The sequence below is a fragment of the Schistocerca nitens genome, chromosome 4 (genome assembly GCF_023898315.1).
Source record: "Schistocerca nitens isolate TAMUIC-IGC-003100 chromosome 4, iqSchNite1.1, whole genome shotgun sequence".
NCBI classification, from domain to species: domain Eukaryota; kingdom Metazoa; phylum Arthropoda; class Insecta; order Orthoptera; family Acrididae; genus Schistocerca; species Schistocerca nitens.
In genome coordinates, this window is record NC_064617.1 from 987,301,393 (window position 1) to 987,325,969 (window position 24,577).

General features: G+C 42.5%; 1 protein-coding gene across 1 annotated transcript in view; it reads right to left on the minus strand.

Annotated features, from left to right (window-relative positions):
* LOC126253700 (WD repeat-containing protein 91) overlaps window positions 1-24,577 on the minus strand; it is a 231,609-nt gene that overhangs the window by 127,770 nt on the left and 79,262 nt on the right. Inside the window, exon 7 of the mRNA XM_049955227.1 lies at window positions 4,703-4,965. Within this exon, the coding sequence (XP_049811184.1) occupies window positions 4,703-4,965 (263 nt within the window). The remainder of the gene's footprint in view (window positions 1-4,702; window positions 4,966-24,577) is intronic.

Consider the following 24,577-nt stretch of genomic DNA (forward strand, 5'->3'; position numbering starts at 1 on the left):
CTTCCCCACCTTCCGTGGGCAGAAATTCCTGACAGATCAAGCACTTCCTGTCAAGAAAGGTGATCAACATTGTTTGAATATTGGATTTTGTCAGCCAACTTTTCTTGGGAAGCAGGTAAGATGATGAACACCCTCCTACTGACGGTCTGAATCATATCGGTAGCACCAGGTCTCATCTCCTTTAACGGTGCGATTAACCAACAGTACGTGACCAGTGTACCTTGAGTGATTCCACAAAAGGCATTTGCTGACCTTTCCCAACAGTTTCATAACTAATTTCAGGAATTGTGTAGCAGCTAATGAAGACTACCTTCATTCCGGTGTAAAATCAAGTGCCAGCACAGCAGCACCCTCTACACCGAGAGGACGTAAGAGAGCGTCAAGACCGGCAACCGTGATAGTAGCATCCACTATATTCCTTCACTTGTATTAGAATCATCATACTGAAAGATATTGATTATATTGCATTGGCCTTTGCTTGCGTCACATATGTATTTCTCAAAGTTAAGTACTGTCATTTATTTTCTGCAATAAAAACTCTTTAATATGATTTGCTTGAATTGTTGTCTAGTGATCCAAGAAGCAGGTTCCCTAGGCACCCCATATTTGATGAATTGGCAATATATAACAACTTTGGAGGCCAGAAAAGCTCTTTTGTTTGCAGCTCTTGTTTCCTTTATTTTCTGAGACCATTCAGTGAATTTTCCACACGTCTTGTACATAGAAAGATTCATTTATAAACTTTCTACAATCACTGTGCAGTACTCTACAAGGGCATTACCTCCAACTTGCTTTCTATTCACACAGCTGACCAGCACTACACTACAATAACGGCCATATAATGAACCACACAACAGTAAACCGTGCTATTCCACACAACACAGATGACTACACAATTGATACAGGGTCAGTGCAATCTAAGCAGTTGTCCCCAAAATTAGCATCTCAGGACTGAAAATCTGGGACCTACTGTAACACCTTTACAATCTCGCAAATCACTTACCTGAACTCCCATTTGTCTCTATTGTTCATTTTCCACTTTGCTGCCAGCTTCTATTGGTTCTTCTCTTCATATTTCCTTCTATCATTTCTCTCCTCTTCCTTTCCTTTGATTTTATACTACCCATTTAATTTTTCCTCCTTGTCATTTTTATTTACACTGTATATTGTCCACTTTACCTCTTCCTTGGCTATCTTTCCTTATTTAGTCACAGTTCTTTAAGCCATCGCTTCCTTTCCATAATGAATCTTCACTCTACAGTGGTGTTTGTGCTGATTTTAATCTGCCATGCAGATTAAAGTTGTGCACTCAACCAGGACTTGAACACTGGCCATTTGTGGGCATTAGCTCTACCAACTGAAATATCCAGGCACAACTCGCAAAGTGCCCTCCCAGCTTTACTTCTGCCAGTACTTCTCTCTTACCTTGAAAAATGTTACAGAAGCTCTCCTGCTTACTTCCTGGATGAGCTGTGCATGGAATTCTCAGTTGTTTGAATATTTGCTCGCAAAAGGCAGGGGTTCCACGTTCAAGAGCTGGTCAGGCACACAATTTTAATCTGTCAGGAAGTTTCACCTCTTCCTTTTCCACTGTTCCCTCCTTACTCCCTTCTTTCACCACCTTGCTTTTCTGCCATGTTTTTGCTTATACACTCTCTTTTCCAACCCTCCCATCCTCACCATTCCCACATTACTGGCCATCACTCAGTCATGCTGCAGAATCAGAAGCTGTGCATGTGTGTGTGTGTGTGTGTGTGTGTGTGTGTGTGTGTGTGCACGTGCACGTGCGATGTAAGCAACGACCAGTGAAACAGTATGAATATATATAGTGTACGAGTATTAAATTGGGTGTAAGTGTAACAAAGTGCAAAAGGGAAGACAGATCATGCAGTTAAAGGAACTTTTAAACACCATGAATGACATGTGAATACTAAATAACCCAGCAAGTCAGCTGTAGTGGAAAATAGTGAGAAATGCGGTCAGTGTACCGACTGCTAATGTTTTAGCAAATGCACTGCGCACCAACACAAATGAAAAGTCATGGAGGCATTCAAAATAACTGAATACCCGTTCATATTCAATCGAGAGATTATCTTTCAACTACTGAAAGCATGAGTATCCACACTCAATGCGATGAAGATGCTCTCACTGGAAGCAAATACACACATCAAAAAAATTTTTGCGTCACCTCAGGTCCAAGAGTTCCGAAGCCTGTACAGAAAATTGGAATAGAGATCAACATAAACATCATTTCCACCCTTTTTATTGCTCTTGAAAACCACACATTGAATGTTGTACCACCACACAGCGAGACCTTCAGAGGTGGTGGTCCAGATTGCTGTACACACCGGAATCTCTAATACCCAGTAGTGCATCCTCTTGCATTGATGCATGCCTGTATTCGTTATGGCATACTATCCACAAGTTCATCAAGGTACTGTAGGTCCAGATTGTCCCACTACTCAATGGCGATTCAGTGTAGATCCCTCAGAGAAGTTGGTGGGTCACATCGTCCAAAAACAAGTCCTTCTCAATCTATCCCAGGCATGTCTGATAGGGTTCATGTCTGGAGAACATGCTGGACACTCTAATCGAGCGATGTTGTTATCCTTAAGGAAGTTATTCACAAGATGTGCACAATGGGGGCACGAATTGCTGTCCATGAATACGAATGCCTCGCCAATACGATCTCAATAAGTTTGCACTATCGGTCAGAGGACGGCATTCACGTATCGTACAGCCATTATGGCGTCTTCCATGACCACCAGCGGCATACGTCGGCCCCACATAATGCCACTCCAAAACAGCATGGAACCTCCATCTTGCTGCACTCGCTGGATGGTGTGTGTAAGGTTTTCAGCCTGACCCGAGTTGCCTCCAAACACGTCTTCGACGATTGTCTGGTTGAAGGCATATGCGACACTCGCCGGGGAAGAGAACGTGATGCCAATCCTGAGTGGTCCGTTCGGCATGTTGTTGGGCCCATCTGTACTGCGCTGCATGGTGTCATGGTTGCAAAGGTGGACCTCGCCATGGATGTCGGGAGTGAAGTTGCGCATCATGCAGCCTTTTGCACACAGTTTGAGTCGTAACACGACGTCCTATGGCTGCACGAAAAGCATTATTGAACACGGTGGCATTGATGTCAGGGTTCCTCCGAGTCACAGTCCGTAGGTAGCGGTCATCCACTGCACTAGTAGCCCTTGGGCGGCCTGTGCGAGGCATGTCATCAACAGTTCCTATCTCTCTGTATCTCCTCCATGTCTGAACAACATTGCTTTGGTTCACTCCAAGACGTCTGGACACTTCTCTTGTTGAGAGCCCTTTCTGGCATGAAGTAACAATGTGGACATGATCAAACTGCAGTACTGACTGTCTAGGAACGGTTGAACTACAGACAACACAAGCCATGTACCTCTTTCCTAGTGGAATAACTGGAACTGATCGGCTGTCGGACCCCCTCCATCTAATAGGCGTTGCTCATGCATGGTTGTTTACATCTTTTGGCAGGTTTAGTGACTTCTCTGAACAGTCAAAGGGACTGTGTCTGTGATACAATATCCATGGTCAACATCTATCTTCAGGAGTTCTGGGAACGAAGGTGATGCAAAGCTTTTTTGATGTGTGTATAAACAGGAACAAGGTGCCATTCACACCTCACCCTCCGGGCACTTGTAAAGATTCCATCACTCCAATTATGTCATACTACAGCCAATCATCAACATTGGTGTTGATAAATGACAGAATTATTGCCGTTAAATAAGCACAAGTTTGACAGTGAACTACTGTGTGCAGACTGTTTCTGGAAAACCACCCGAGCTGAGACATGGGAACAGAAGATTCATCAAGAACGAGGCATTACCAATATCCAAGAGGTTTTAACATCAACATGTAAATCCTCTGCCAGCTAAACCAATTAGTAACAATGTCACTGTAATGAATTAATATTTTAAGTGTTTCTCTCATTCAACTAAGACGACATGTCAAATATTATTGTGTTAATGATCTGTGGGTGAATAAACTAATCAGCTAAGCAACTAGCCAACAGCATTTAAATCATATAAGCAATAATGCATACTTCATTCAAATCCTGACTACGGTGAAACATTGCAAGGTCTTCAATGAGGTACCGTCAAGACATTACAGTAAAGGTAATGATTAGATTAGTTTTTCGTTCCATAGATCCATGCTGAGGAGATCCTTGTGGATGTGGAACATGTCAGTACAGATGTTCACTTTGTTTCATGAACGATGGAAAATTTATAGCTACTACCCAGTTCTGATTGGCATAGGAAAGCTTTAGAATGTCATTTTACTAGTAATCAAGCAGTAGTAAAAGTTAAGACAAGGGCACACACAAAATAACATTAATCAGTATTGTATTTTAACTGCCTAGAATGTCTAAAACTGCATTGTTGGAAGATGGAAGGTCAATTAAAACAGCACTATAAATAGTATAAGTATGGTATGATCCATTAGTGAATCTAAATTTTGAGTGCAAAACAAAAACAAAAACATTAAATCACCCAAGAAATACATGGTTTACCATTTATGGCTGTACATTAAGTTGGATATATGTATTATATAAGAAACATGCTTTCTGTATATACAGCACCATACAGCACCATAACTAGCAATCATCAAACATTGTTTCCCCATTTTAAATCACAGGTTTTGATTAGAACTGAAATCTCAATTTCACCTTTATCAGCAGCAGAAAACGTGGAGTGTCACTGTCTTCATCCAACGGAAACGATTTCTGAGCACTTCTTCGATCAACTGATGATGATGACGGAGATTCTGAAGATGTTCGCCGCTTTGCATCTGTGGGAGCAAGCTTCCCAGCTGACACAGTACTTCGTGTCATACCACCAGGTCGATGAACTTGCTGCTGCTGTTTACTTACAGTACGCTTCTGTGTTTCCTCCACACTTGGTGAACTGCTCATCCTGCGAGAAACAGTACCTGAAATTTTAAGAATTATTTTCCAGTCCCACACATCAGAAACCAATACAAGTTATTGGCTAGCCAATTTAACACTTGTGGCACTATCATAAACTATACACAGTAGAAAATAATATTTTTAGACGTGTAAAAATGAAACTGAATTATGCAATTTGCAATGGTAGCCAAGTTTAAATTTACCTTATCTGCAACACACAATGTTTTCAAAAAATAATTATACCTTGTATAAAAATCTTATCCTGCAGGGCTACATTACAAAATTTGTTTAATTAAGCAACAGAAACAGTCAAAGATGGCTGGAGAGTTTCAAAACATATACTCCAATACAGACATTGAGCACAAAAAATTCATAATTTGAGATGCTTCATTAAGGAATTTACAATTTTAAAACAATTTGTAAATTTATTGTGAGCAGCAGACAACTCACAGACTGTTTCATGTGCTTCTCTTTAGCAAAAAAATGAAAAATTTGGATTCAGGTAGTGGCACTGTACTGAAGATCACCATTATATGTTCTAGGTTTTGCCAAATGGCTGCTTTCAAGGATCTTGACCAAGCTGTACATTTTGAGAACTGAAAAGCTGTAACCATGTCAAGCATCACAGATGACACTGATATTAATGATTAACGAAAACAATCTCTTTTGTATTATTGTACATTTATTGTCCTACAACCAGTTTTGTTCTTAGAACATCTTGAAGTATGACCTTATTGACAGTGTCAGTATTAATATGAGGATTAGTGATCATGATGTCATCATAGCGGCAATGGTTACTAAAGTTAATAAATCCTCCAAGAAGGCTAGAAGAGTTATTATGGTGGAGGGAGCACATAGGCAGCTATCAGCATGCTACACAGACAATGAATGGATATCATTTCATTTCAATAAGGTGAATGTACAGGAATTGTGGGCAAAGTTTAAACTGATTGCAAATCATGCACTTGAAAAGTATGTGCCAAGTAATTGGATTAAGATGAAAAAGACGTGGTTTACTAACAAAATTCGGAAAATTCTGAGGAGACAGAGACTGTTACAATGCTCTCAGTTTAAAAAAGAGTGCAGAAATCTCGACAGACAGAAGTTAGTAGAAATTAATGTTTATATAAAAAAATCAATGCAACTTCCAACATTGAACATTAGTAAAGGATCGTGATGAGAACATGAGAAAATTTTCGTCCTACATAAAACTGCTATACAGGCTTAAGGCCTCTATTCAGTCACTCATTAGCCAGTTTGATGTGATTAGATTAGATTAGATTAGATTAATACTAGTTCCATGGATCATGAATACGATATTTCGTAATGATGTGGAACGAGTCGAATTTTCCAATACATGACATAATTAGGTCAATTTAACAACATACTTAAGTTAATATAACAACTTTATTTTTTTGTGTTTTTTGTTTTTCTTTATTTTTTATTTTTATTTTTTTCTTTTTTTTCTTAATTTATATCTAAAAATTCCTCTATGGAGTAGATAATAGAAGACGGCAAAAGGAAAGCTGAAGTTTTAAATTTTGCATTTACAAAATCATTCACAAAGGAAGATCATACAGACATACCATGATCTGACCTCAAGCAGACTCCCATATGGATGACATAGAAACAGACATCCCTACGATTGAGAAACAACTGACAGAGTTGAAAACAAATAAGTTGCCAGGTCTGGATGGTATCCTGATTTGGTTTTACAGTATGTGCTCTTTGGCATTGGTCCCTTATTTATCTTCCATTTGTCGCAAATATATTGTGCCGTCCAAATTCCCGAGTGACTGGAAAAAGTAAATGTCACTGCTCTATTTAAGAGTGGTGAAAGAAAGGACCCACAAAATTACAGGCCGTGCTTGCCTATGCCCCTTCATGATGCTGGCTGGCCTGTTCGTCAGCATGTTCTAAGGGCATAGGCATGTGTATGGATGCACGTGCATGGACCATTCTGTGTGTGTGTGTGTGTGTGTGTGTGTGTGTGTGTGTGTGTGTGTGTGTGTGGAGACATGTGCACCACATCCAAACTGAATAAATAGGTCTTCACATGCAAATTATTGGAACCACAAAACAGGGAGGATTTTGCGACTTAGCTAATGCTTTAAATTGAGTGAAAATGTTACACTCTAGCAAAAATAAAAATTTTGTGGTTTATGGTTTACAACTTATTTATACATAGTGTTTAAGAAGGAATAGTGCACATTTTAGGAGGTGGTAGAACAGACCAATAAAAATAAATTAACATTCCATATAACAAGACCAATTTTTATGGGTACTGAGATACAGCTGGTTTCAGGAATAAGTTTTCATTTCCTGTATTAGTACTTCAGTTGCTGTGTGTTAAAAATCAACTATTACTTTTATTTTGAAGTTCAAGTTGTGGAATTGTGATTGAGTGATGTAACTGAAATTTTCAGCTGTGATTGTAATTGTGATTTGTTGGCTAATTCTACTATACTGTTTAAGCACACAGCACATATTTACAAATATTGAGCATGCTGATGAGGTATTTGTGTATGGGTTTTGAGAAAACTGTAGATGATTTCCTAAACACGGAGTACCAGATTCTGAAGTGCTGCCTCGTACTTTCACTAAACTGTGTGAGACTGATACACTGCCTAGCATTCATTATAATCTGAAGATGCAAAATTAACAGAGTTTGGATGAAGTAGAAGACATTATTCAATCATTAGAATGTAGGCTTTCAACAAGCTCCTGCAAAATTCCTGAACGGGTCTGTGATCCATGCACAAGAATGTTATATATGCACATCCTCCATCCTTATCATTTGCAGCAGATTCAGCACCCTTCAAGAAGGAGATAAAGGTACACAGTTGGAAGTTTGTTGTTGGTTAATTGTTATCTGGATTAATACTGTTTATTTATGAAGCCACTTTCACTCAAGACAATACCAAAAACACTTTCAATTTGCACTGGCAATCCAACAAAAACCTAGGTGCCTTCGTGGAGAGACATTTTCATAAAGATTTCTTTGTAATTGTGTGATGTGATATGACAGACAATCAGCTGATTGGGCCTGTTGTGTTACCACATCGTCTTACAGGGTCCCGTTATCTACACTTCCTATGAAACAAGTTTTCAGCATTACTGGAAGAGATTTCTTTGGTTACAATGGTGGATATATTCCTCTAACATGATGGAAACCCCGGCACATTCTAGTAATCAGCTGACACATCATCTCAACCTTTTATTCTCCAGCAGATGGATCAGCAAAAAAGATCACGTTTTTTGACCTCCAAGGTCCCCTGACCTAACCACTTTATATTTTTGCCTGTGGGGGATAGTTGAAAAGTGAAACTTACAAAGAAAAAGTAAGCACAAGATACAAATTGATCACTTGGATTTTGAATAAAAAGAACTGTGACTGCAAGAAAGTTCAACACACAGAGCGTAAAAACATCGAGTCACTTATTATCAAGAGAAAGGTGGGAAGAAGTTTCTCAATTGCACGACACCAACAAAAAGGTTGAACTGCATGACACCAACAAAAAGTTTGAACAGTTCTCTGATATTTTCAGCTATTATTTTGCAACAACATTCCCTGTCAAAACATGGGTGGTAAAGAACACAAACCTAAAAGCAAAGTCATAGTTAACTAGAGGCATAAAAGTCTTGAGCAACACAAAAAGAAAATTGTTCACTTACCAAAAGAACCACAACATATTCCCGCTCCTAGTTATATTACAATGTTTATTCAGGTGTATAGAAAAGTCATACGCCAGGCAAAAATAATAGCCAATGATAAGTTTATATCAGAGTCAGAAAACAAAAGCAAACTGGGAAGTAATAAAGCAGGAAGGAAATAGTAAAAATGAAAACATCGCCCTGAACTGAGATAACAAGATAATTACTGACCACTGTAGACTGCAAATCTCTTCAGGTAGCACTATGAAGACAGTACAAAAAATCTAACAATTAATAATAAGAGAGACAGTCCAACAGAACAAAGTAAGTTCTTGCCTCCACTCAATATATCACTATGACACAACACCGAAGGAAATCATTCACGTAACAAAAACCTTAAAAAAAAGTCCTCAGGAATAGATGGTATTCCAGACTTTGTCATAAAGGAATGTATTAAAAACATCACAACACCCCTTGCAGAGATAATCAACTCATCCTTCTTGACAGTCTTAAAATTGTCAAAGTGATCCCTATTCATAAAAATGTGACAAAACAAATTTAGAAAACTATATACCAATCTCATTATAATCAGTTTTTGCCAAAATCACTGAAAAAAATCATGTGTAACAGATCAATAGAATTTCAGGATAAAAACAAAATTCTCACGAATGCCCAGCATGGTTTTTGGAAAAATAAATCTATGACTAGTGCCACATATAATTTCTTACAAAATGCTCTAGATACACTGGATAATAAACAAAATGCTGCTGGTGTTTTATTAGATCTCAGCAAAGCTTTTGACATCTTGGACCACAGAATCCTGTTGGAAAAACTCCAAAAGTATTGCATTGGAGGCACCACATTAAAAATATTCTCCTCATCACGAGAATCTTCAAGAATATAGAGTGAGTCGAAGTACTGCTACATATCGTGTGAAACCCAACTTGCAGTTTCCTCACATGGCATCGATCAAGGCAATTGGTTAAATTCAGTATTTCTGGATTTCCAAAAGGGATCTGATTCAATGCCACATTTACACTTATTATGAGATGTTCAACTGTTGGGGTACCAAGTGAAATTTGTGACCGGACTGAAGATTTTTAGGTAGGGAGGATGCTGTAAGTTATGTCACATCGAGAGTCCTTGACACAAGTAGAAGTAAGTTTGGGTGTGCTCCACGGAGGTGTGTTGGGAACCTTGCTGTTCATTTTGTATATTAATAACCTTGCAGACAATGTTAATAGTGCCCTCAAACTTTTGGCAGATGATGCAGTTGTCTATAATTAAGTACCGTCTGAATGCAACACAAATACCCAGTCAGAGCTCGATAAGATTTCACAGTGGTGAAAATATTGGCAACTTGCTTTAAATGTTCAGAAATATAAAATTGTGCACTTCAAAAAATGAAAAACATTTAGTATCCTACGACTATAATATCAGCGAGTCACAAATGGAATTGGTAAACTCGTACAAATACCTGGGTGTAGCAATTTGTAGATATATGAAATCAATCAATCATATAATCTCAGTCATATGTAAAGCAGGTGGGAGAATGCAGTTCATTGGTAGAATACTAGGGGAAAGCAATAAGTCTACAAAGGAGATTACATAAAAAACCTCTCATGTGACCCATCCTAGAATGTTGCACAAGTGTCTTGGACCTGTACCAAATAGGACTAATGGGGGATATTGAATGGACACAAAGAATAGCCGCAAGAATGGTCAAACTTTTTTTCAACTCACATGAAAGTGTTACAGAGAAACAGAACTGATCTGGGACACACTTGAAGATAAACGGAAACCATCCCACGAAAACCTATTTACAAAGTTTCTAGAACCAACTACTTTAGCTTTACTTTTATTATTATTATTATTATTATTATTATTATTATTATCAGCAGCAGCATTAGCGTAATCACTCTTATTACCAATGTCTCATACTATTATACACAGCTCATCTTGTCACCACGTATTATCAGTCTCTCGAAAACCCACACAACTTCAGCCTTCATACTCTGTGACAGACAAGTCTGACGTTGAATCTTCTACTTCTACTGGCATCTCCATCCCACTTCCTACCTGCCTTTTACAGCTCTGTGCACTCTCTCCTCCCCTGCCCACTGCATTCCACAAGGCACTGGGTTATGACTGACCCCGGGACAGCTGTCCCTCCTACCTGCCATCAAATAGCAAAAATGACTCAGGATAGCTCTACTCTAAAGCTCGCTCACACAAATGTGCAGTCCTTACCAGCCCAGTAGACTGAATTCAGATGCATACTTCACAACCTCGGTTATCATGTCACACTCTTGTCAGAGACATGACTGAAGCTGAGTATCCCCTCCAATTCTGTAAGCCTTGGTGGTCATATTTTTCTGAGACATGACCAATGTGACAGACAAAGGGGCAGTGTGACAGCATAATTACGTATGCAGAATTTTGTTCCCCAAGGTCATGCTCATGTATAAAATTGAGAACAAACAGCCCAAATACATGTTTATGGAGATTAAACTGCTCAATAGGATGTGTGTCATCTGTGTAATATACAGCCCACCTAAAGTTGGACCGCTATCAAGCTTTGAATCTGCATTCTCAAGGCTTGACTCTTTGCACGAACAGCAATTGTAGCTGGAGACATCAACATGAATTTTCAAAACAACGGTCCTTCTGTGTCAAAATTCAATAGCATATTTTCCTGTTAAAACCTTACATTGATTCCTTGTGGGCCAACTTGTCATACAGCAGACACTCATATGCGTATCTATATATTTCTTGCCAAATCTTCAGAGTAATTTGTACCAATTAGATTTCTGCACCTGGCTTGTCTGCTTGTATGTAATATCATAACTGACTCACTGCAATGCCCAAAGAACAAACCTCAAGTGATGACTTTTACAGTTTTTAGCTCTTGAATATGTCTGAGCTTAGCTGATGCCTGTGATATTTCTTGGCAGACATCAGCATGAAATAACTTCAACAAAAATAATGAATTGTCCAATTTCACTGCAATTTATACGACAAACATGCTCCTCGAAGAAAAGTTAAGAGCGAGGAGAAAAACCGCACTGTGGCTTACGGCCCATCTTGAGCACATTATGAGTGTCCAGAGATACAACACACAGGACATACAAATGGAACCCGACATCTGACATTCATCTCACATACAAGCAACTACACAGATGAGTCAGTCAATCTGCTGGGAATGCAAGGCTAAGGTACGCCCAGGCACTAACCGACGACTTTCACCGACCTGGTGTTCTACAGAAAAATCTACGAGGTCTACGAATAGGCAAACCCAAATCTGCAGCTGAACCTCTAGTTCTTATTGATGATCTAAATGAGTATTTCCCCACGCTGATATATTTACTCGACCAATGCAAAACGGCAGAAACCATCGATGCTCTTAAAATGTCAGTGGTTGGTACAAATGGAAATTTTTTTCTGCAGCCAGTAAACCCTAACATGGTCTGCAAGTCAATTGCAAGAATCCATTTGGCAGCTGGAGGGCACAATAATATAACAGTGGAAATGATCAATCTTCTTGTAGATCCTCTACTGCCCAAAACAACAGGCATTTTTAACCATTCTCTGACCTCCATCACCTTCCCAACAGCCTGGAAAATGGAACTCATAACGCATAAGGGACCTGCCAAACAGCCCTCCAACTGCAAACTAATTTTGATTCTACTAGCATTATCCAAGGCTTCAGAACACATAGTTCATAAACAGCTCACTAATTATTTAACAATGTTATGAAAAGGATAGTTGCTACTCACCATATAGTGGAGATGATGAGTCGCAGATAGTTACAAATAAGAGATGTCAGAAAGTGAGCTTTCAGCCAACAAGGCCTTCGTCGGGAATAGACAACGTACACACACATACTCACATAGATGCAACTTGCACACATGAGTACAGTCTCTGACTGCTGTGGCCACACTGTGAGTGGCAGCACATGATGGGAGAGGCAACTGGAGGGCAGGTGTAGGGAAGAGGCAGCGACGGGAGGGGGAGGGGAGTTATAGCAGGGTAGGGGTGGGGGACAGTAAAGAGCTGATTGTGAGTGTACAGGGACAAGAAGGAGAGAGGACAGGGCAGCTAGGTGCAGTCTGAAGGTTAGACAGAGGTTGGGAAAAGGTGGATGGGGGGAGGGGGGGGGGGAGCAGGTAGTGGAAAAGGAGTAAAAAAAAAAAAAAAAAACTGAGTGTGTTGGCGGAATATGGAATAGAGGGCTGTGTAGTGCTGGAATGGGAACAGGGAAATGGCTAGGTGGGTAATGACAGTGACTAACAAAGATTGAGGCCAGGAGGCTAATGGAAATGTAGGATATACTGCACGGAGAGTTCACACCTGCCCAAATCAGAAAAGGTCGTGTTGGTGGGAACGATCCAAATGGCACAGGCTGTGAAGCAGTCACTGAAATGAAGAACATCGTGTCAGGTGGCGTATTCGGCAATAGGGTAGTCCGGCTGTTTCGTGGCCACAGTTTGTTGGTGGCCATTGTTGCAGAAAGCTTGTTGGTTCTCATGCCCACAAAGAATGCAACACTGTGGTTGCAGCTTAGCTTACAGATCACATAACTTGTTTCATAGGTAGTCATGGCTTTGAAGGGATAGGTGATGTTAGTGACCGGACTGGAGAGGATGGTGGTGGGAGAATGTATGGGACAGGTCTTGCATCTAGGTCTATTACAAGGATATGAGCCATGAGGCATGGGGTTGGGAGCAGGTGTTGTGTAGGGACGGATGAGGATTCTGTGTAGGTTTCTGTACACATTTTAGGGCATGACGAGAGGTAGTCAAAACCCTGATGGAGAATGTGATTCAGTTGCTCCAATCCTGGGTGGTACTGAGTCACAAGACTGGATACTGGAAGGATAAGGCACGGGATATCTGTTTTTGTACACGGTTAGGAGGATAATCGAGGTCTGCGAAGGCCTCAGTGAGACCCTCGGTATATTTCGAAAGGGACCGCTCGTCACTGGAGATGCGGCACCACGGGTGGCTAGGCTGTACAGAAGGGGCTGCTCGGTATAGAAAGGACGGCAGCTGTCAGAGTGCAGGTATTGCTGGTGGCCGGTAGGTCTGATATGGACAGAGATGCTGATGTAGCCATCGTCGAGGTGGAGATCGACAATGAGGAAAGTGGCTTGCTGAGTGGCATCAGGAGAAGCGAATGAGGGAGAAGATGTTGAGGTTCTGTACGAATGTGGACAGGGTGTTCTCATCCTCAAACCAGATCACAAAGATTTCATCAATGAATACGAGCCATGTGAGGCGTTTGGGATTCTGGGTGTCTAGGAAGGATTACTCCAGACGGTTCACGAATAGGCTGGCATAGGATAGTGCCACGCGGACGTACCCCAAATTCTTTTGTAAGTAACATCTTCAAAGGAGAAGTAATGGTGGGTGAGTATATAGTTGGCCATGACTACAAGGAAGGATGTTTAGAATCCATGAGGTGATGGGAAAGGTAGTGTTCAATAGTGGTAAGGTCATGGGCATTAGGGATGTTAAGTGTAAAGGGAGGCGGTATCAATAGTGACAAGCAGAGCACCATGTGGTAAAGGAATAGGAAGCGTGGAGAGTTGTCAGGGAAGGAAATGGTTGGTGTCTTTTACACAGGTAGGTAGGTTGTGGTAGTAGGTTGAAGGTGTTGGTCTATGAGAGCAGAGATTTTCTCAGTGGGGGTGCAGTAACCAGCCACAATGGGGTGTCCCGGGTGGTTGGGTTTACGGACTTTAGGAAGCTTTCAGAAGGTAGGCATGCAGGAAGGGGTAGAGGTGAGGAGACAAAGATGCATTCCCGCAAGAGATTCTGTGACGGGCCTGAGGATTTGTGGAGAGACTAGAGATCCAGCTGGATTTCTGGAATGGCATCACTGTGGCAGGGTTTGTAGGTGGATGAATGTGACAAATGGCAGAGTCCTTCTGCCACATAATCGTTGCAGTTCAAAGCATCAGTTGGTGGAGCCTCTGTCAGCAGGTAAGATCATAAGATCTGGATCAGTTTTTAGGTGGTGAATTGCAGTTCTTTCTGAAGACGCAAGGTTAGTTTGCATGCTGAGGGATTTGGGGAATGGTGGTGAGGCAAGGTTCAAAGTTAAGAAAGTCTGGAAAGTAAACACAGAATGATCTGGTGGCAGTGGGGATGGATCAAGGTTGGATGGAGGAATGAACTGCATCAGGCGGGGTTCAACATTGGTCTTTGGCCGGTGGCGAGTTGGTGGCGAAAAAATGTTTCTACTGTACAGACCGGGAGAACGAGAGAAGATCTTTAACAAGGCCCGTATGATTGAATTTGAAGTAGGGAAAAAGGCGAGGCTTCGGAGAGGACCGATACTTCTGCAGGGCTACAGCTTTCGGAGGAAAGGTTCACGACTGTGTTTTGGGTCTGTTTAGGTTCTGGATTCGGTGTGGTGTTGGGAGGAAGTTTTTGAGGTTGTGGTAAATGTAGTAGGCCTGCAACACAGGGTTTGTCAGCTATAAGGAGATGTGTGAGAGGTTAGGAGGCTGTTGTAGAGATGGTGGGTATGGCAGTCCAAGGTGGGAGTAGGAAGTGAACAGGAGGGAGAGTTTTTTAGGTGGCATTGTGCATGTTGCTCTAGTTCTTGGAAGGCAAGAGTTTCATTGAGTGATATGGGATCCAGGAATTTGGAATTACATAGTAGGAGAATTTTGTGGACGGAGATAAGGTTTGCGCCTGATTGATATGGTTTTGCAGTCTATATTGGTGAGGTCACACACTACATAGTGGTTTGAAGAGTATAAATGTAGTTGCAGATGTACATGAAATATTCTAAAATATTAGTAGACAATTCAAGGTGAAAAGTGTATCATTGAATTTTGACAGGAGTCAATACATATTGCTCATAACATTTTACAGAACCTCAAATAGCTATGACTATAATCTGCCCAAATAATAAAATTCAACAAGTAGAAAGCATTCAGTTTTTGAGACAGGAAAGAGATCATTATTTGGACTGGAAAACCCACATCTTAGACTTTACAAAGTACCCTATTTTATGATTTGCAGTATGCACATTATTATGCATATTTCTGTTCAATAAAAAGTTTTAGAATATTTTCTGAGAAATATATATATACAGGAATAACATTTTCAGAATATGGAAATGGTTTACAAGAATTATATCTTGGAATAACACTACAATATTCAGCAAAGATGTTTAAAAAAGCTTGAAGAATTTTCTGAACTGAATTTTTCTTGTTTAAGAAGCTCATCAATGTTTTCAAGACAGACACATAAACATTAAGGCCCTTCATTGTTATCAATATTACTATCTTCACATTTTTAATGTTAGTTAAAATGTTGTATAAGTATACAGATACACATTAATGATATGAATAAAATTGAAAGAAACCTTCCACATGGGAAAAATATATTAAAAACAAAGATTCTGTGACTTACCGAACGGGAAAGCGCTGGTAGATAGACACAATAAAAAAGACGAAAGGATGTGAGTTTTAAGGGAGAGGGTAAGGAGTCATTCCAATCCCGGGAGCGGAAAGATGTACCTTAGGGGGAAAAAAGGACAGGTATGCACTCATACACACACACATATCCATCCACACATATACAGACACAAGCAAGAGTTTTTGCCTTTACATATGTCTGCTTGTGTCTGTATATGTGTGGATGGATATGTGTGTGTGTGTGTGTGTGTGTGTGTGTGTGTGTGTGTGTGTGTGTGTGTGTGTGTGTGTGTGCGAGCGTATACCTGTCCTTTTTTCCCCCTAAGGTAAGTCTTTCCGCTCCCAGGATTGGAATGACTCCTTACCCTCTCCCTTAAAACCCATATCCTTTCATCTTTCCCTCTCCTTCCCTCTTTCCTGATGAAGCAACCGTGGGTTGCGTAAGCTTGAAATTTTGTGTGTGTGTTTGTGTTTTTTTATTGTGTCTATCTACCAGCGCTTTCCCGTTCGGTAAGTCACAGAATCTTTGTTTTTAATATATACAGATACACACATTTTTAACAACTTGTTAAAGCATATTATCCGCCTTGTGAGAAATACAGGTGTTTAACTTTTTATTCATGATTCCTGTCTACTCCACAAAAAAGCACCTTCACATTGATCCTTACGATGATTATAAATTGGATTAACATTTAATAACAGAATTTTTTATTATGATTCATATTAATACTTTCATATTATAATATATTTCAGATTATTTCATTTGTTTCATTTGACTGTGTGGTACAAGTTGTCTTCTTTGTTTTTCAGCATCTTTTCTCTGCAATCGCAGTTATATAACTTACACAGATTTTTAAAAAAAAATACCGTCTTTCATGGCCATAACAAAGTATCATAAGGACTAAACATGTCTTGCTTTATTTTAAAACATCTTTGGTGGTCACTGTAACAAAATAATTTTCCTTACAGTTTTGGTACGCTAAGACCATGAACAGTTCCCATGCATCACCACACTGCCATAAACAATATTAATTATTATCACTGCTTGTGGTTTTTTGGTATCAGGACTCATCAACACTAAATATATTCACATTTTTGTGTTGTGAAGAACCATTTCCATCACACCACTTCATGCACTTTTTTTTTAATATGTGGTATGCATTTGTCTTTTGTTTATTTTTGGTGATAGCTTGAGCTTCTGCTATCTCCCCCCCCCCCCCCCCCTCTCTCTCTCTCTCTCTCTCTCTCTCTCTCTCTCTCTCTCTCTCTCTGTGTGTGTGTGTGTGTGTGTGTGTGTGTGTGTGTGTGTGTGTTTGTTTTTGTGGTGGATATTCTAACTCTTTGGATATTTTTTTAACTAGAGATTCTTTACATCCATTATTGTTGCTATCTGAATTATTATGTCATGCCCGTTATTATTGTTGTGTTTGTCAAGTGGTACTGTGGTTAGCCTGTGGAGCTTATATCTGAAAGCTGATTCTTTTTGGACCTGTTGGTGGTTAGATGATTGGTATACTACTGTGTCTAATGTGATGTTTTGCCTGTAAATGCTGAAGGAATGTTGGTTATTTTCTTTGTGATGGATATATCTAGGAAGTTTATTTGGCTGGATTGTTCGTTCTCTAAAGTGAAATTTATTTTTCTGTGTTGTGTGTTTAACTACGAATGTGTGTAGTTGATCTATCTTATTCTCTGGTTCACTACCAAGCAGAGGATGTCATCCATTTTTCTCTGCCAGTACTGTATTAAGCGTGCACTTATATCTGTTGTGTGTTCCTTACTGTAATTATTTAGGTATTGTTCTGTTATCTTCATTGTTTCTTTGACTGGGACTGTTGAGCATATGTTTTCCACATCAAATGAGACCAACATAGCTGTACCCAGGACACACAAGTCTTTTTTGTGGCTTATTAGTTCATCTCGGCTCTGTCATTTTGTGTTTCATATAGCTATGTGAGTACATTTAACATGTCTGGTGTGGATGAATGTGGGTGCCTTCCCACAATTTATGACTGGTCTTATGGGAGTATTTACTTTATGAACCTTGGGTTAGCTCTGGAGTTTTGGAGCACTAGGTTTCATACGTGAGATTATTATCTGTCAAAGTGTGTAATTTACAGTCTAGAATATTTTTCATTTTTGTTGGAATCTGTTTATGGGGTCTGATTTTAGTTTTGTTATTTTATTCTGTGGTATAAATTCTTGTGTCTTGTGTGTTCACAAGAATCACTGTGTTCCCCTGTCTGCCTAAGTTGTTGTTGTTGTTGTTGTTGTGGTCTTCTGTCCTGAGATTGGTTTGATGCAGCTCTCCATGCTACTCTATCCTGGGCAAGCTTCTTCATCTCCCAGTACCTACTGCAACCTACATCCTTCTGAATCTGCTTAGTGTATTCATCTCTTGGTCTCCCTCTATGATTTTTACCCTCCACGCTGCCCTCCAACGCTAAATTTGTGATCCCTTGATGCCTCAATACATGTCCTACCAACCGATCCCTTCTTCTTGTCAAGTTGTGCCACAAACTCCTCTTCTCCCCAATTCTATTCAATACCTACTCATTAGTTATGTGATCTACCCATCTAATCTTCAGCATTTTTCTGTAGCACAACATTTCGAAAGCTTCTATTCTCTTCTTGTCCAAACTATTTATCGTCCATGTTTCACTTCCATACATGCCTACACTCCATACAAATACTTTCAGAAACGACTTCCTGACACTTAAATCCATACTCGATGTTAACAAATTTCTCTTCTTCAGAAATGCTTGCCTTGCCATTGCCAGTCTACATTTTATATCCTCTCTACTTCGACCATCATCAGTTATATTGCTCCCCAAATATCAAAACTCCATTACCACTTTAAGTGTCTCATTCCCTAATCTAATTCCCTCGGCATCAACCGAGTTAACTCGACTACATTCCATTATCCTCGCTTTGCTTTTGTTGATGTTCATCTTATATCCTCCTTTCAAGACACTGTCCATTCCATTCAACTGCTCTTCCAAGTCCTTTGCTGTCTCTGACAGAACTACGATGTCATCGGCGAACCCCAAAGTTTTTATTTCTTCTCCATGGATTTTAATACCTACTCCGAATGCCTAAGTTATGATTATGTTTTCTATGTGTAGTTTTTCTCTGAGGGATTTCAGAGTTCTAGCTTCTGTGATTATCTCTCATTTTACTGTGTTCACGTCTTGTATCTATCATGCTTTTGATTTGTTTGCCTATTAATTCTCTTGTCAAGAGATGTTCACAGTGCTTGTGTCCACTTTTTGTTCTCAAATTTCACGATCAAATTTTCTACATAACATTCATTTACTTTTGTGTTTACACTGTGTTTTAAACCTTTCTGCACTAGCTGTGTTTCTTCATCCTTAAGTTTGTTGTCTGCGTGGTTTATATGCATGAGTAGAATTAGTGTGTGTGTCTCCACTTGTTTGGTGTGTTTGACGTATTTGTTTGTCCATAAGTATCTTTTGTTTCTTAAACTGACTTTGCTTTAACTGCTCTATGACTTACACATGTGCTCTTCAAGTTTGTCTAATATATATCAGGGGATTTTTTTTTTTTTTTGTGGCGCACAACTTCAACGGTCATTAGCGCCCAGACTACGTTAGGAATGCACCGCGAGTCACAAGTTTAAAACAGCAACGAAACGGAAAACACGATAAAAGACAGACTGACAGGCATAGGATTAAAAAAGAAAACAGCATAATCAAATGTCCTTTGAGAGGGTTGTCAAATTGATAAAATGAAGAACGCGAGCAGCTGCTCGTGGGTCATCCGCTAAAATGGCTTCTACAGTACATGGCAGGCAAAGATCAAGACGCAGGGTGTTAAAATCCGGACAGAACGTTAAAATGTGGCGGACCGTCAGCAATTGCCCACATGGGTAGAACGGCGCCGGCGCAGCCGTCAGCAGATGGCGATGGCTGAACCGGCAGTGGCCAATTCGTAACCGGGCCAAAACGACCTCCTCCCGCCGAGAAGGGCGTGAGGAGGACGTCCAAGCCGCGGGAAGAGGTTTCAAGGCCCGAAGCTTGTTGTCCGTAAGTGCAGCCCAATCGGCATGCCACAGCGATAAAATGCACCGACAAATTACCCTGCTACAATCTGACGAAGGGACACAACAAGTAGCTGTCCGAGGCTGGAGGACCGCAGCCTTGGCCGCGGCATCTGCAGCTTCGTTCCCAGGGATACCGACATGGCCAGGAACCCACATAAAGCTAACTGGAGAACCGACGTCCACCAGCTGCTGAAGAGAGCGTTGGATCCGGTGCACGAAAGGGTGAACCGGGTACGGATCACTGAGGCTCTGGATAGCGCTCAGGGAATCGGAGCAGATGACATATGCAGAATGTCGGTGGCGGCAGATGTAAAGGACAGCCTGGTAGAGGGCAAAGAGCTCAGCTGTGAAGACCGAACAAAGGCCATGGAGCCGGTAGTTGAAACTTTGTGCCCCGACAATAAAACAACACCCGACCCCGTCATTGGTCTTAGAGCCATCTGTATAAATGAAGGTCATATTAATGAACTTCGAACGAAGTTCGACAAAACGGGAGTGGTAGACTGAACCAGGGGTAACCTCCTTCGGGAGCGAGCAGAGGTCAAGGTGGACGCGAACCTGAGCCTGGAGCCAAGGTGGCGTGTGGCTCTCGCCCACTCGAAAGGTTGCAGGGAGTGAAAAATTAATGTGTTGAAGGAGGCGACGAAAGCGAACTCCAGGGGGTAGCAGGGCAGAGACATACAACCCGTATTGACTGTCTAGAGAGTCATCAAAAAAGGAACGATAAGACGGGTGGTCGGGCATTGCCAGTAGCCGACAGGCATACCGACAAAGCAGTATATCGCGCCGGTATGTGAGTGGCAACTCACCAGCGTCAGCATGAAGACTCTCGACGGGACTAGTATAAAACGCTCCGATCGCAAGTCGTAAACCCCGATGTTGTATGGAGTTGAGGCGGCGTAAGATGGATGGCCGTGCAGAGGAGTATACGAAGCTCCCATAATCCAGCTTGGAGCGGACGATCAACCGATGTAGGTGAAGTAGGACGGTTCGATCCGCTCCCCACGACATACCACTGAGAACACGGAGGACATTTAGAGAATGGGTACAACGGGCAGCCAAATATGACACATGTGGAGACCAACTAAGTTTCCTGTCAAATGTAAGACCTAAAAATTTTGTTGTCTCCACGAATGGGAGAGCAACGGGACCAAGTCGTAAGGACGGTGGGAGAAACTCTTTGTAGCGCCAGAAGTTAATACAGACCGTCTTCTCGGCAGAAAAACGGAAGCCATTGGCGACACTCCAGGAGTAAAGACGGTCAAGAGAACGCTGAAGACAGCGCTCCAGGAAACACGTACGCTGCGCGCTGCAATAGATGGTAAAATCGTCCACGAAAAGGGAGCCTGATACATCAGCTGGGAGGCAATCCATTATTGGATTGATCGCTATGGCGAAGAGAGCGACGCTCAAAACTGAGCCCTGTGGCACCCCATTCTCCTGGCGAAAGGTGTCCGACAGGGCAGAACCCACATGTACCCTAAACTGTCGATCCATTAAAAAGGAACAAATAAAAAGAGGGAGGCGACCGCGAAGGCCCCATGTATGCATGGTGCGGAGAATGCCCGCCCTCCAACAGGTGTCGTAAGCCTTCTCCAAATCAAAGAACACAGCCGCGGTCGGGCGCTTCCGCAAGACGTTGTTCATAATGAAGGTCGACAAGGTAACCAGATGGTCGACAGCAGAGCGGCGCCTACGAAATCCACATTGTACATTGGTAAGTAGGCGTCGAGACTCGAGCAGCCAAACCAATCGAGAGTTAACCATTCCTTCCATCACTTTACAGACACAGCTGGTAAGCGAGATGGGTCGATAACTGGAAGGCAAATGCTTGTCCTTCCCTGGCTTAGGAATCGGGACAACAATAGACTCGCGCCAGCATGTTGGAACATGTCCCTCAATCCAGATGCGATTGTAAGTACGAAGAAGAAAACCTTTACCCGCAGGAGAAAGGTTCTTCAGCATCTGAATATGAATAGAATCAGGCCCTGGAGCGGAGGACCGTGATCGGCCAACTGCGTTTTCGAGTTCCCGCATGGTGAATGGGGCATTATAACTTTCACGATTCGAGGAGCGGAAGTTAGGTGGCCTAGCCTCCTCTGCCTGTTTGTGGGGGAGGAAGGCAGGGTGGTAATGAGCGGAGCTCGAAACCTCTGCGAAAAAGCGGCCGAAGGAATTGGAGACAGCCTCAGGGGCCACAAGGACGTCATTCGCGACCGTCAAGCAAGAAACTGGCGAGTGGACCTTAGTGCCAGATAGCCGGCGCAGGCTACCCCAGACAACAGAAGAAGGAGTAAAACTGTTGAAGGTGCTTGTGAAAGCAGCCCAGCTGGCTTTCTTGCTTTCTTTAATAATACGACGACACTGTGCACGTAATCGTTTATAATTGATACAATTCGCCACTGTAGGGTGGCGTTTAAAGGTGCGTAAAGCACGTCGATGAGCACGTAAAGCGTCTCTACATGCTGCGGTCCACCAGGGGACCGGTACGCGACGTGGAGAAGAAGTAGGGTGAGGGATGGAATATTCAGCAGCAGTGAGAATGACTTCCGTGAGGTGTGCGACCTGACTATCGCAGCTTGTGAATGTTTGATCCTGAAAGGTCGCCCTGGAAGAGAAGAGCTCCCAGTCTGCTTTGGAGATGTTCCAACTAGATGAGCACGGAGAGGGGGTATGCTGCAGGAGATGGATAACACACGGGAAGTGGTCGCTCGAATATGTATCAGAAAGTGCATACCACTCGAACCGGCGTGCAAGTTGGGGAGTACATATAGAGAGATCTAAATGGGAATAGGTGTGAGATGTGTCCGAAAGAAAAGTAGGGGCGCCAGTATTGAGGCAGACAAGATTGAGCTGGTTGAAAAGGTCTGCTAACAGGGAGCCCCTCGGGCAGGATGCTGGAGAGCCCCAAAGGGGATGGTGGGCAGTGAAGTCTCCAGTTAACAAAAATGGTGCAGGTAGCTGAGCAATAAGTTGCATCATGTCTGCCCTGGTAACGGCAGACGACGATGGAGTGTAAACGGTACAAATGGAAAATGTAAAAGTGGGGAGAGTAATGCGGATGGCAACTGCCTGCAGGCCGGTGTGCAACGTGATGGGATCGTAGTAAATATCATCCCGGATCAGCAACATAACCCCTCCATGAGCTGGGATACCTACCGCAGGGGGTAGGTCAAAACGCACAGAGGTGTAGTGTGCCAAGGCAATTTGATCGCATGGGCGTAGCTTCGTTTCCTGGAGGGCTACGACGAGCGGACGGTGCAAGTGGAGCAGCAACTTCAAGTCCTCTCGGTTGGAGCGAATGCTGCGAATATTCCAGTGAATAAGTGCCATCGTAAGAAAAAAAAAAGGGGGAAGATGAAAGAAGGGGTCACCTCGAAGGCCGCTGAGGGCCTGGCTTCGAGCGAGCACTGCCGCCGCTATCAGTAGGCGGACAGTCATCGTCCATTGGTCTATAGGTTCATCGGTCATCTTGGGAAGATGGCCGGGAGGGGGAGCTTCCTCCGCCGGTGAACGGCCAGATGTTCGGCTACCAGCGGTGCGGCCAGGCGAAACGGATGACGGCCTGGGGCGGCAACCGCTGGGTGGCGCAGGAGAAGAAATGCGCCGTGGCGGAGAAGGAGAACTGTGCTTCCTATGTGCCTTCTTGGAAGGTCGTTTGGTGGAAGTACCGGTCGAAGGATGGGAGGTCGAGGTACGTAGGAAGTCTGCACGGGACGGTTCCTTCTTGAAGGCCCGTGCATCTGACTTCTGGGTCTTCGTCTTAGCAGAAGCTGATGAAGGGGCTGGTGTCTGTGGGGTGATGGGAGGAAGAGGAGACGTCGACCGCGCGATCTTAGCACTGGCCGAATGGACGACCGTGGTGCTGAAGGTCAGATCGCATGTCTGGGTTGCCACCTCCCTGGTAGTCCGAGAAGAGGCGAGGACAGTACTGTATTTCCCTGCTGGGAGCAGCGTGGGCTTCCTACTAGCCAATAGCTTGCGAGCAGCCGAGGTGGACACTTTCTCTTTGACCAAAATTTCTTGGATACAGCGTTCTTCCTTATAGACAGGACAGTCGCGGGAGGATGCGGCATGGTCACCCTGACAGTTCACACAACGAGGAGACGGAGGTGGACAGTCACCCTCATGGGCATCCCTGCCACAAGTGACACATTTAGCCGCATTGGAACAAGACTGGCGAGTGTGATTGAAACGCTGACACTGGTAGCAGCGCGTAGGTGTCGGGACATAGGGGCGAACAGAAATAACCTCGTAGCCCGCTTTGATGCGCGATGGCAGCTGAACACTATCGAAGGTAAAGAAAAGTGTCCGGGTCGGTACAAGGTCATTGTTGACCTTTTTCGTGACCCTATGGACAGCCGTCACGCCCTGCTCAGCGAGGAAAGAGTGAATCTCCTTGTCAGTCAAGCCGTCGAGGGATCTAGTATAGACCACACCACGAGACGAATTCAAAGTTCGGTGAGCCTCCACCCGGACAGGGAAC